This window comes from Geotrypetes seraphini, chromosome 11 (assembly GCF_902459505.1).
Source record: "Geotrypetes seraphini chromosome 11, aGeoSer1.1, whole genome shotgun sequence".
NCBI classification, from domain to species: Eukaryota; Metazoa; Chordata; class Amphibia; order Gymnophiona; family Dermophiidae; genus Geotrypetes; species Geotrypetes seraphini.
The window spans coordinates 23,893,559-23,907,914 of NC_047094.1; the positions used below are offsets into that span (position 1 = coordinate 23,893,559).

Consider the following 14,356-nt stretch of genomic DNA (forward strand, 5'->3'; position numbering starts at 1 on the left):
GTCCTTCAACGAACAGCCATCCAACGGCTCGAAAGGAGGGCGCACTAGAACAGAGAGAACCAGATTGAGATCCCAAGAGGGAATCGAGGGCCTTATGGGAGGCCTGAGCAACTTGGCCGCCCTAAGAAAGCGAATCACATCAGGAATGGCTGACAAACGCTGACCTGTCACCAGCCCCCGAAAAGCCGACAGGGCCGCCAGATGAACCCGAAGAGAAGACCAGGCCAGGCCCCTATCCAGGCCATCCTGCAAAAACTCTAGAATGTTAGGCAGAGAAGCGCGAAAGGAGACCACTCCCCGCGCTCGGCACCATTCCTCAAAAAGACGCCAAACCCGTACATAAGCCCGAGAGGTAGAAAGCCTCCGGGACCCCAAAAGTGTAGAGATCACCTTGTCGGAATATCCCTTCTTACTCAGGCGGCCCCTTTCAAGAGCCAAGCCGTAAGACAAAAGGGAGACGGGTCGAACATGGGAATGGGACCCTGCGTCAGAAGATCGCACTCGAGAGGCAGAGGAAGAGGATCCGCCACCAGATGCCTCACCAGATCCGCATACCACGGACGACGAGGCCAATCCGGAGCCACCAAGACCACCAGCCCCGGATGGCGAACAATGCGAAGCAGTACTCTGCCTACTAATGGCCAAGGAGGGAACACATACAACAGCCCCTCCGTTGGCCACGGTTGGACCAGAGCATCCAGACCCTCGGCCAGACCGTCCCTGCGACGACTGAAGAAGCGGGGTACTTTGGCGTTGCCACTTGTAGCCATCAGATCCATCAGGGGCTGCCCCCAAGCACGCACTAGCAACTGAAACGCCTCGGCGCCGAGACACCACTCTCCCGGATCCAAGAAGTGACGACTGAGGAAGTCCGCCTGAACGTTTTCTACCCCGGCAATGTGAGAGGCCGAGAGGTCCAGAAGATGCGACTCCGCCCAAACCATGAGCCGAGCCGCCTCCTGCGCCACCAGAGTGCTCTTGGTGCCCCCCTGACGATTGACATAAGCCACCGCCGTGGCATTGTCCGACAGGACTCTGACCGACTTGCCCAACAAAAGGGAGTGGAAAGCCAACAGCGCCAGCCGGACCGCCCTGGTCTCCAACACGTTGATCGACCAGGAGGCCTCCTCCGTGGACCAGGTTCCCTGAGCAGAGTGACCCAGACACTGGGCCCCCCAACCCAGGAGACTCGCATCCGTAAGGAGCACCGTCCACTGCGGAAGATCCAGACCCACCCCCAGAACTAGGTGAGGGGTCCGGAGCCACCAACGCAGACTGCAGCGCGCCAAGCCTCGCAGGGGAACCGGAACATCCATCCCGTGCCTCTGGGGAGACCACCTCCGGAGCAGAGCATACTGAAGAGGACGCATGTGGGCCCGCGCCCACCTCACCACGTCCAGGGACGCCGCCATCGACCCCAGGACCTGGAGGAAATCTCGCGCCCGAGGACACCGGGACGCCAAAAGCAGGCGAATCTGAGACTGCAATTTGCTCACCCGGGCCTCTGGGAGGAAGACCTTCCCCAAGGAGGTGTCGAACAGCACCCCGAGGTACTCCAGACGCTGAACCGGAACCAACCGACTCTTGGAAAGGTTGACCACCCAGCCCAGCGACCGGAGAAACTCCACCACCCGAGCCGTAACCCGGTAGCTTTCCTGCAACGACTTGGCCCGAATTAACCAGTCGTCCAGGTAGGGGTGTACCAGAATGCCCTCCGACCGCAAGGCTGCCGCGACGACCACCATCACCTTGGTGAACGTCCGGGGAGCCGTGGCCAGCCCAAAGGGAAGCGCACAGAACTGATAGTGCCGACCCAAGATCGCAAAGCGCAGGAAACGCTGATGAGAGGTCCGAATAGGAACATGCAAGTAGGCCTCCGTCAGATCGAGAGAAGTGAGAAACTCCCCCGGCTGAACCGCCAGAATGACCGACCGCAGCGTTTCCATACGGAAAGAGGGAACCTTGAGAGCCCTGTTGACCCCTTTCAAATCGAGGATGGGCCGAAAAGTCCCCTCCTTCTTGGGCACCACAAAGTAAATGGAGTACCTGCCCGTGCCCCACTCCGGGGGGGGCACCGGAACTACTGCCCTGAGATCTAGCAAGCGCTGAAGGGTCTGGCGAAAAGCCTGCTTCTTCCCCGGAGTCTGACACGGAGAAGCGAGGAAAAAATCCGGCAGAGAGCGGGCGAACTCCAGGGCATAACCGTCCCGCACCACCTCCAGGACCCACTGATCGGACGTGATCTCGGCCCATTTGGGAAAAAAAGTCGCGCAGCCGGGCCCCCACCGGAACCAAGGGGGGCGCCGGCAAGGCGTCATTGTGCAGGACGGGAAGCGGGGGAACCGGCGGAGGGGTTCCCTGCCCCCCGACGGGCCCCCCGAAAGGGCTGCATGCGCTGGAAGAACCGACCCCGGGAAAACCCCGGAGACTGGAAAGAAGCAGCCCCACGCCCAGGGCGATACTTGCGAAATTCCCGCAAACGCCCCCGGGCCGCACCCCCCCGAGACGCCGGGCGGGCACGGTCCTCCGGCAAACGGGGAACTTTCGAGTCCGACAGAGTCTGAATTAACTTATCCAAGTCCTCTCCAAATAAAAACGACCCCCGAAAGGGAAATTTAGTAAGCTTAGCTTTGGACGCAGCATCCGCCGCCCAAGCGCGCAGCCACAACACACGCCTTGCGGCCACGCCAAAAGCCATGGACTTAGCCGAGATCCGCACCAAGTCATACAGAGCATCCGAGAGGAATGAGGCAGCCATCTCAATCTTTGCTACCTCCTGATCCACCAGAGACCAGTCGTCAGACTCTCGATCCAAGACCCGCTCCGCCCACCGAAACACGGCGCGAGCGACCAGTCCCCCACAAATAGCCGCCTGGACCCCAAAGGCAGAGACTTGAAAATTTTGCTTAAGGATGGTCTCCAATTTGCGCTCCTCAGAGTCCCGCAAGGCAGAACCGCCCTCAACAGGCACGGTATGCCGCTTGGAAATAGCCGAGACCACCGCATCCACGACTGGCGAAGCTAACGTAGCCCGATCCCCTTCAGGAATGGGATACAGGCGAGCCATGCTGCGCGCCAGCCGAAACGGCGTCTCCGGCGTTTTCCACTGCTCAAGAATAATATCCCGAATATCCTGATGCATAGGAAAAGAGCGGGAAACGGAACGGATCCCTCGTAACAGAGGGTCCCCCACACGCGGAGTCTCCGGCGGCGCGTCCTCAAAACGCAAAGCCGAAGAAACCTGTTGAATAAGGTCAGGCAGCTCATCTCTCTGAAAAAGGCGCACCACGGACGCCTCGTCACTGGAGAACGGGAAACCCGACAACCCGCCGCCAGCTTCCGTCCCCTCCAGAGGGTCCTGGAATTCCTCAGAAGGGTCCAGGTCCTCCTCCATACCGACACGTTCCTCCGACCACAAATCCTCGTCCCACGACACCCGCGGACGCTTGGACAAGAGAGGCGGCGGAGGGGACGTCACGTCAGACGAGAGAGGCAAAGCCGCAGGGAGCGCGGAGGAAACCCCACCCCCCGAGACCCCCTGGGCGCAACCGGGACCCCCAGCCGCCTGAAAATAGGCTTTGCATAATGAAAAGAAAAAATCAGGGGAAAAACCCCCCGAGGGTCCCAAGGGACTCCCTGCCACAGCAGGGGACCCAGCAGAAACCTGCCCCTGCTTAGACAAAACAGGGGGAAGGTCACCTGAGGTGGAAGACAAAATGGAGGGGCCAGACAGAGAAGATGGCGTCTTTCCCGCCAAAACAGCTCCCTCCACAGCCTGAAGCGGCTGAGAGACCTGAATAGTCTCAGCCGCTAAAACAGGCAAGCCGGCATCAGCTGTCAAAATATCAGCTGAGAGGGAATCCTCTAAAACCCGACCGTCGGCGGCTCGGGGAATCCCTCCGTGGGCGGACGGAGAAGACCGGGCTTCTCCACCGTTCCCTGCCGACTCGCGAGGCACCATCGGCGGGGAGCTCTGGGCGCCTGCAGCCGCTGCCGACGGAGCTCCTCCACCGCACCGGCCTGAACACCGCTTGCACAGGCCGGCCGCGAGTGCCTCGCGTCTGGAGCACAATGAGCACTTTTTCCCTTTAGAAGTGCTCATTGCTCCATACGCGACCTAGCTGTAAAAAAGTGCCGGTTAGTTGAAAAAATACAGTAAAATACAGTTTTCTTAAAGGGATACAACCCTCCAGACCAGCACTACCTCAGGATTTTTTTTTTTTTTTTTTTTTTTTTACAGAACAGACTCCACAGGCTCTCGAAGCAATATGCCTTGCTTGATTTAGGGGGCAAGGCTTACTGCTGAGGCTCCTCTAAAAAAATATGGGGAGGTGGAGGAAGTGGGGGGAGGGACCCCGCTCGTGACCCGCCGGGTTTGACACCCCCGAGGTCGGACGAACCCCCAAACAGAGTCCGTCCAAGCTCCGTCCGGCTAAAAACAGGGACAATAAACCTCTAAACAAATTCCAACAGCCCTACCAAGGGAGATGGGTACAGATCACTCAACACCTGCTGGAGACTGAAAGAAGACTGAGGGAAATAGAGAGGAGGGGCTAGGATATACTGTCCCAAAGTTTTGTTTTCAGTCTCCACCTGCTGGTCATGATTAGATATATACCCAATCGTAAAGTTAACCTCTACTGGTCTGGAGAGTGCTAAAGAATAGGCAATTCTCAAAGTGAAATTACTTCCGTCTGCACAGATCACAGAGAGAGATGGTGAAGGACATTTGCCATTTAAAGCAGTGAGCATCTCAAACGCCCTTGCAATTTCAGGCTTCTGTTATTGACAAGGCCAATTCAGTGCCAGGGTTTCTGTGGACTGACTCGCCACACTGTCCATCATTTCAGCACTAATCCTCGCTGAAGTTCCCCTTCTGTTCCAACAAGATACTAGAGAACGATAAGCTACCTCTTACATAACATATGTAAGACAAATTAAATTCTGGCTTACAAGCTTGTGGTAAAGATCGATTTCTTGATGGTTAATGTGATCTGCGCTAACGGTAGCCTTATTGGACCTAACAATAGCCAGGCAACACCCAAATCTGGACTCGCTTAAATTCAGCTCTCTTCACCCACCTATGGGGAGTCAAAAATGACCATTTACTCTTGTTCCAGTTTCGCAGCAGCTTTCAAAAGCTGCCGTTGAAATGTTACATTTGTAAATGTGAGTTAATAGTAAACATGCCACCCTCCAAAAAATAATGCAAAATATGGCAAATCTAATGCATTTTCACAGGCCAAACAGGTTGAAAAGGCAACGGCAAAAGCTAGGATGCCAGGATGCATAGGGAGAGGAATGGCCAGTAGGAAAAGGAGGTATTGATGCCCCTGTAAAAGATTCTCGTGAGACCTCATTTAGAATATTGTGTACAATTATAGAGACCGCACCTTCAAAAAGATATAAACAGGATGGAGTCGGTCCAGAAAAAGTTACTAAAATAGCTGGTGTTCTTCTTCAGGCGTATGGGGATCTCAATATGTATACTTTGGAGGAAAGGCAGGAGAGGGGAGATACCCATCCTGAGCTTGTTGGGGAGAACAGGATAGAAAAGAAGTTAAATAAATAACTAAATATGATAGAGACGTTTAATACATATGTGGCATAAGTGTGTGTGAGGCAAATTTCTTTCATTTGAAAGGAAGTTCTGGAATGAGAGGACATTGGATGAAGTTAAGAGGTGTAATCTAAGGAAATACTTTTTTACAGAAAGGGTGATAGATGCATGGAATAGTCTCCTGGTGGAGGTGGTGGAGACAAAAACTCATGTGAATTCAAGAAAACATGGGACAGGCACATGGGATCTCTTAGGAAGAGGAGGAGATAGTAGATGCTGTGGATGGGCCATTTGGCCTTTATCTGCCGTTATATTTCTATGTTTCTATGCTTCTTGGGTTAATGGATATCACATCTGTTTATAAGACTAGCTGTTTTTCTCTGTATTACAGATAGATGCACAATGATAAATAGCTAGGTTTATTACCTGAATTTAATTCAACATTTAGACCAGTGGTTCCCAACCCTGTCCTGGAGGACCACCAAGCCAGGCGGGGTTTGGAGATAGCCCTAATGAATATGCATGGGGCAGATTTGCATGCCTGTCACCTCCATTATATGCAAATCTCTCTCATGCATATTCATTAGGGCTATCCCAAAAACCCAACTGGCCTGGTGGTCCTCCAGGACAGGGTTGGGAACCACTGATTTAGACTCAGCTTAACCATCAGCTCAAGATGGATTACAAAATGGAGTAAATTCAATATATGTCGCTGGAATTTAGATGCACAACAATAAATATCCAGGTTTATTGCCTGAATTTAATTCAACATTTAGACTCAGTTTAACCATCAGCTGAAGATGGATTACAAAATGGAGCAAATTCAGTATACATCGCTAAAATTTAAGTCAAAAACATGAATGCTAAACTTGTATTCTATAATGGCAGAATTGCGTGCCAAATCTGTTACAGAATACTACCGCAAGTCCATGATTACGTGTCAAACCTTTGGCGTGACCACTTGTGACATATATAAATAAATGGCTTCTAAATGTGCCAGTTGGGCAAGTAAATGCAACTGTCCCTACTACTTTAGCACTCCCCTTACATTATTAGTGAGTAAGAAAAATTAGGCAAACTAATTATGTGAATATGAAGGTGTATTAAATGAACACTGAAATGTAAAAAGACAACCTCTACATTCAATGGAATGCTACACTGAAAGCTAGATTCAAGACTTTTAGGGGACCATATAATGAGATTTTACTTGTCAGGAAAATCCACATCAGTCCACCTGGTTGGCCAAATCAGCATTTCCTGGCCATGTAAAATTCCAAATCATAGCCAATGTACACCTGTGAAGGAGTCGGCTGACTTCTAAAGTTTTTGGTATTCAATTTCTTTTTCCAGGAAGGTGTAGTTGCAGTGTATAATGCTTTGCAAACATTTTCACACTCTTGCACGTTTCACATCCTCATATCTAAGAAAAAGACAATTTAAAACAGGTGTATCAAAAACAGAAAACCTCTAAAGGAATCCATGGGACCGTTGAATGATCAAGGAGTAAAAGGTGCGCTCAGGGAGGATAAGGCCATAGTGGAGAGACTGAATAAATTCTTTCCTTCGGTCTTTACTGAAGAAGATGTAAGAAATCTTCCTGAACCGGAAATAGTTTTCAAGGGTGATGAGGCGGAGGAATTGGAAGAAATCTTGGTGAACCTAGAAGATTTACTAACACAAAATCGACGTGTTAAAGAGTGATAAATCACCTGGACCGGATGGTATACATTCCAGGATACTGAAAGAACTCAAACATGGAATTGCTGACCTGTTGTTAGTGATCTGTATAGCCTGTCGCTAAAATCATCTGTAGTACCTGAAGATTAGAGGGTGGCCAATGTTAATGCCAATTTTTTAAAAAAGGTTCCAGGGGAGATCCGGTGAATTACAGACTAGTAAGCCTGACCTCAGTGCCAGGCAAAATAGTAGAAACAATTATAAAAAATAAAATTGTGGAACATGTAAACATGATTTAATGAGACATGGATTCAGCCGAGGGAGGTTTTGCCTCACCAATTTGCTTGACTTCTTTGAAGGTGTGAATAAACATGTGGATAAAGGCGAGCCGGTTGATATAGTGCATCTAGATTTCTGGAAAGCTTTAGACAAAGTTCCTCATGAGAGGCTCTTCAGAAAATGAGTGAGTCATGGGATAGGATGCAATGTTTAATTGTGGCTTAAGAATTGGTTATCGGACAGAAAACAAAGTGTAGGGTTAAATGGCCATTTTTCCCAGTGGAGGAGGGTAAATAGTGGTGTGCCACAGGGATCTATACTGGGACCAATGCTATTTAACTTATTTATAATTGATCTGGAAACTGGAACTATGAGTGAGGTGATTCAATTTGCAGATGACACTAAACTGTTCAAAGTTGTTAAAATGAATGCAGACTGTGAAAAACTGCATGAAGACCTTAGGAAATTAGAAGACTGGGTATCCAAATGGCAGATGAGATTTAATGTGGACAAATGCAAAGTGATGCACATTGGGAAGATCCAAATCATAGTTACCGGACATTAGGGTCCATTTTGGGGGTCAGCGCTCAAGAAAAAGATCTGGATGTCATCATGGACAATACACTGAAACCTTCTGATCAATGTGCGGCAGCAGCCCAGAAAGCAAACCAGATGCTAGGAATTATTAGAAAAGGGATGATAAATAAGACTAAGAATGTTATAATGCCTCTGTAAGGCTCAATGGTGCGACCTCACCTTGACTACTGCATTCATTCTGGTCTCCTTACCTCAAAAAAGATAGAGCGGAACTAGAAAACATTCAAAGAAGAGCGATCAAGATGATAAAAGGAATGGAACCCCTCTCGTATGAGGAAATACTAAAGAGGTTAGGGCTCTTCAGCTTGGAAAAAGAGAAGGCTGAGGGGAGATATGACTGAAGTCTACAAAATCCCGAGTGATGTAGAACGGGTACAAGTGGATCGATTTTTTTTACTGCCCTCAAGATTGACAAAGACTAGGGGACACTCGATGAAGTTACAGGGAAATACTTTTAAAACCAATAGGAGGAAATATTTTTTCAGTCAGAGAATAAACTATGGAATACGGTACTAGAGGATTTGGTAAGAGCGGTTAATGTAGCTGGTTTTAAAAAAGGTTTGGATAAGTTCTTGGAGGAAAAGTCCATAGTCTGCTTGCCTTGGATCGGTGACATGGAATGCTGCTACTATTTGGATTGACCTCCGTAAAGACGGAATACTGGGCTAGATGGACCAATTGTAGTAAGGCTATTCTTATGTTCTTAACTCATGAACTCCAAGAGGCTACCTTAGGGGAGGGGGGGTGAGCAAATGTTAAGATGAGCAATACCAATAAATCTGAAAGACTGAAAATCTGTAATGTATCCTAGCACAGGAGTAAAGATTATTTTTTCATGGTATGCAAAATTAACCCATCTAGAGATGTCACAAGGTACAAAAAATTTTGAGCAAGCTATTTGATTGTGAAGCATCAAAATCACCTTAAAATGTAAATTTCTAATTTATTTAACAAATGAATAGCTGACAAATTATACTCTTATTTGACTGGTTTAAATAGCCAATAATTATATAATTATAGTACCATGCTATAAACCTTTGGATCCAAAATCTTACAGACAACTGGGCTAACCCTGTTCTCCATGTGGCCAATGAGGATAGCCCATTCAATCATGTGCAAAATTCTTCAAAATTCATTGGCTTCTAGCTTAGTCCACTTATTCATGGGTAAAAATCAATGTGTGGACGCATTGGATCCAAAAAGCCGCAAATTGACAAAATTGAGAGTTAGCCCACTTGTAGGACTATCTAGTCAGTCCTAGAGTACTCCCTTGCCAGTCAAATTTTCATGATATCCATAACGAATATGGATGGAGAAGATTTGCAAACCCTGACTGGCAAGGGGTTACTTCAGGACCAACTTGAGAAACGCTGACTTAGATAATCAGTGCTGCAGTCGTAGAAAAACAACAGCTCCACATATACACTGGTTCACGCCAGAGTACAGAAAATGCAGCAAACTTACCAAAGAGCTGGGATGGATTGGCATTTGTAGCTTTTTCATAATTAGTAAGGCCTTCATAAATTACTTTGCCAACAGCAGCGTAGAGACACTCCAGCTCTTCATACTTGGAAGCTACACTTGAAGTACCTACAGAAGAGTTTAAAACATATAACACAAGCATTTGTACCAGAATAACTCAGTCACAGCCCATTAAGAAGTCTGGAACAACCCTCTTTAGGTTGAAGAATTCAGCTTGTTTAAACTATTACACTGAGAAGGAGACTTTTGTCTTACCTCCTTCAGTTCCTGTGCTAAAAGCCCTCCCAACAGTCTAGACCAGAGCTGCCCAAGTTCGATCCTCGAGATCTATTGGCAGGCCAGGTTTTCAGGATATCCACCATGAATATGCATAAGAGAAATTTGCATACCAAGAAGGCAGTGCAGGCAAATCTTTATCATGCATATTCATGGTGGATATCCTGAAAACCTGGCTTGCCAGTAGATCTCGAGGACCGGACTTGGATAGCCCTGGTCTAGACTTCGGGGCATGCCCAATAATAGCGCAGGTTGAAAACAAAAACAACAAAATCACAGATCTCACAATGCTTTCTTCATGATGCTGTGGGAGAGGTAGCCTAATGGTTAGTGCAGTGGCAGGAGAACCAGGGGAAGCGGGTTCGATTCCCACTGCAGCCATTTGTGACTGCACAAATCACTTAACCCTCAATTACCCCAGGTTCAAAATAAGGACCTGTAGATTGCTTTCATTGTAACTAACAGTTGGTGTATCAAATCCCATCCTCTTTACTATTAGAAAACTTTCATAGCCTCATAAACCCCCTAACATGTAATGAGAAATGCTCCAAAATTACAGACCTTGAACGTGTAGGACAGAGACTGCAATGGTTGATTCAAACTGATGGAAGAGCCGATAAAACAAAAACTGACAAAGACCAAATTCTTACTTTGTGTCATTCTTCCTCAAAGTCTGGATTTCGGAAATGCACCAAATCAGCTCAGCTCAATTATTCTCTATGCAAAAGTGGCAACTGAAGATGCCCAAAACGAATGGACAGGGAGCGAATAATTGCGAAAACTAAACAGGCCAATTCTTTTTCTGCCAAAATGGTCAATGCTACGTGTCCAGGTTATGAGGACTTCTAAAACGTATGCAGTGAAAGCCAAGCTGCTACGTTCATTACATATCAGCCGGAAAGGCAGCAGTACATATGAACAGTGGTACCTTGGTTTATGAGCATAATTTGTTTCAGAAGCATGCTCGTAATCCAAAGTACTCGTATATCAAAGTGAGTTTCCCCATAGGAAGTAAGGGAAACTCGCTTGATTCGTTCCCCCCCCCCGCCATCCCCAACCCACAATAATAATAATAATAACTTTATTTTTTCTATACCGCCATAATCTTGTGACTTCTAGGCGGTTCACAGTGAAGATAAGCTGTACAGTCTGCGAATTACAGTGTATAGATAAAGAAGAGGTCACTGGGCGATCAGTGATTACATGGTGCAAATTGGCAAGAGGAAAGATATACATAGGTTACTATATAATTTTTGACATGTTACATTGAAATGGTTGAAAAAATCAGCGAATAGCTGGGTACAACTTGTGAAGAAGACATTGAACAGTCAGTGAAGACAGGATGCTGTTAATGAGGAAAAGTGGATTCAGTAAGATAAGCGGTAGCTTTGAAAAGGGGGGAGGAAGTCTGGCTAGGAAATGAATTTATTGAATAGTGTGGTCTTTATTTCTTTCCAAAAGGCGTCGTATGTCAATCCCTTACCCCGATCTGGCACTGGCACCAGCACCAATGCACAGGACTTGCTGGTGCCCAAAGATCTTGCCTCTTGCCTGGACTGGGCCTTGAGCATCAGTGCATGCTCAAGGCCTTCTGGTTCTCGCTCTCTCCGAGATTCTCGGAGAGAGCGAGAACCAGGTGTCGGCGAAGAGGTGCCAGCGAGGAGGTGCCGGCGCCGTCTTGGTGGAGGCATTGGCACCGGCACCTCCTCTGCCCTCCACGTCACATTCGCATCCTCCCTTTCCTGTCCCCACACCCCTTACCTCTCCTCTGCCCTCCATGCACATTCGCATCCTCCCTTTTCTGTTCCCACACCCCTTACCTCTTCTCTGCCCTCCACGCCACATTCGCATTCTCCCTTTCCTGTCCCCACACCCCTTACCTCTTTAAATCTTTGACAGTGCGAGTAACTATTCTGGTCTGCTGCTCACGCTGGCCTGGCTCCCTCTGAAATTACTTCCATTTTGGTCGTAGGGGCCAGAACGTGATGTCTGAGAGAAAGCCAACACTAGCGTGAACGGTAGGCCAGAGAAGCACATTGCTACAAAAAAAAAATCTTGTTACGTTATGCCAGCATTTCTAAATATCACACCTAGGTCAGTCTGGTTTTCAGGATTGCCACAATGAATATGCATGAGATACTCTGCATATACTGAAGACTATCAGTATGCAAATTTATCTCATGCACATTCGTTGTGGAAATCCTGTAAACCTGAGGTGTGCCTTCAGGAGAGGAGTGAGAAGAACCACCTTTAGTAAACCAATCCCAAGGCCTTAAGCTTGCAGTTGTTGATTTCAGACTAGAGAATAACACGGGGACAAATTTTTCCCTGTCCCCGGGTGAGTTATTTTCCTGTCCCCGCCCCATTTCTGCAAGCTCTGTCCTCATCTGCACAGGTCTCAAACACTTTAAAATCCTAAGTAGCAACATTCTAGAGCTCAGATTGTGATGTCATAATGCCTCATTCCACCAATGCCTAAGCTCCGTCCTCATCTACACAAGCCTCAAACACTTTAAAATCCTAAGTAGCAACATTCTAGAGCTCAGACTGTGATGTCATAATGCCTCATTCCACCAATGCCTAAGCTCCGTCCTCATCTGCACATGTCTCAAACACTTTAAAATCCTAAGTAGCAACATTCTAGAGCTCAGATTGTGATGTCATAATGTCTCATTCCACCAATGCCTAAGCTCCGTCCTCATCTACACAAGCCTCAAACACTTTAAAATCCTAAGTAGCAACATTCTAGAGCTCAGATTGTGATGTCATAATGCCTCATTCCACCAATGCCTAAGCTCCGTCCTCATCTGCACAAGCCTCAATCAAATACTTTAAAATCATAAGTATTCAAGGCTTGTGTGGTTAAGGCAGAGCTTACAGGAATGGGGCAGGGACTAGGACAGCGACAAAGCTCGCGGGGACGGGACGGGGACAAATTTGTCCTCATATCATTCTCTATTTTAGACCACACGGTCCTGCATCTTCTGAACTACTTAATCTTGCTGATACAGGCACATCCGTACCTGCCATCTCCTCGCGCATTAAGTGAAGAAATTCTCTTTTCAAACCCAATTTCACTTTCATGTCAGAGTACAATAGAAATGTTCGACAACTGAAAAATTGCATTTTTCAAAGAGGAAAAAGGATCCTTGCAAAATATAATAAATTTATAGTAGGCGCTTTTGGAGCCAAAATAAGGCCTGCCACAGCTTATTAAGTTTTTATGTCAGTGGATAATGATGCATTCCACGCGATTACTTCTTTTCACTCTCTATGGGGGTTGAAAATGCAAGCAAAAATAGATTAGAAAAGGCACAATAAGTAAAATATCTAATTAACGTACTCTACAGAGGAGCGCGTTCTCCTTAACTGTTGCAGCTAGGAAGCAAAATAGAAAAGAGACAGAGGAAGCACATACTGGGTTCTGTCGGGAAGACGCCCATTAAGCGAGACAGCAGCGTGTGGACAGCTCGGAGGACTTTGGTGTTTGCGCACGTCATACAGGCAGCTATGCCTCGCTGCAAGGGCTTGAAACTGCTGAGAATGGCCGGAGACTGGAGGACGGTCAGCAGGAAACTCAGGACCTCTAGGCCTGTACACAGGTTGGCAAAATTGGCCTGGCTCGGCTGCTCCTATAACACCAAAGGGAAGAAAAACATACATAAAGCAGCGTATTGCCTGAAGACAGTCTAAACCCCTGGTCTTCACTCCCAGACCTCAAAGGCCATCAACGGGATGGATTTTTAGGAGATCCCCAATGAAGATGCATTCCACCGATAAACACAAGTCCACTTTGAGAAAGCCAACTCCTCATTCAAAATAATATTTTGAAAAAAGAATTCTTTTAAAAATATGATGCACTCGGATCCAGAGCCAAAATGCCACAGGATAGGCAAGGGTTATTACAGGACCATCCATACCTTGTCACACTTTAATAATATTTTTATCACCATCACATATATTACATTACATTACACTGATGTCTTCTATCCCACCAATACCTTTTAGTTCTAGGCGGTTTACAACAAGAAATTAGCCTGGGCATTCTCAGAGAGATTACAAGGTTGATAGTTATAGTATGCGTCAGGATCTGGGAATGGTATATATATATATATATATATATATATACAGCATATCTATCTTTATAATGTAGCTGGCAGTTCTTCCATTTCATGGCTTGCCTTGCCACTTGGACATAAACCACTTATTTGATATGCAACAGACAGACTCAAGGACACCCCCCGATTCATGGTTTGCTGATTTTAACTTCTTCAGGAGGGGACGCCCACTGACTTTACACTCAACCCACCGTTCACTTCTCATCAGAAGTGAACCCTTGCCTATCCTGTGGCATTTCAGTTATGAGTCTGAGCACATCATATTTAAAAAAAATAAAAAAAAAAAAAATTCTAAATATTTTGATTGAATGAGGAGCTGACTTATCTAAAAGCGGACTTGTGTTTTTTGGGTGGAAAGTTTTTACAC

The 14,356-nt window shown here is 47.0% G+C and overlaps 1 protein-coding gene across 6 annotated transcripts in view; it reads right to left on the bottom strand.

Annotated features, from left to right (window-relative positions):
- TRRAP (transformation/transcription domain associated protein) overlaps positions 1-14,356 on the bottom strand; it is a 359,951-nt gene that overhangs the window by 177,085 nt on the left and 168,510 nt on the right. For all 6 annotated transcript variants that reach the window (XM_033914195.1, XM_033914194.1, XM_033914196.1 and 3 more), the window contains 2 exons: positions 13,290-13,503; positions 9,578-9,703 (listed from right to left, as the gene is read on the bottom strand). In XM_033914195.1, the coding sequence (XP_033770086.1) occupies positions 9,578-9,703; positions 13,290-13,503 (340 nt within the window). The remainder of the gene's footprint in view (positions 1-9,577; positions 9,704-13,289; positions 13,504-14,356) is intronic.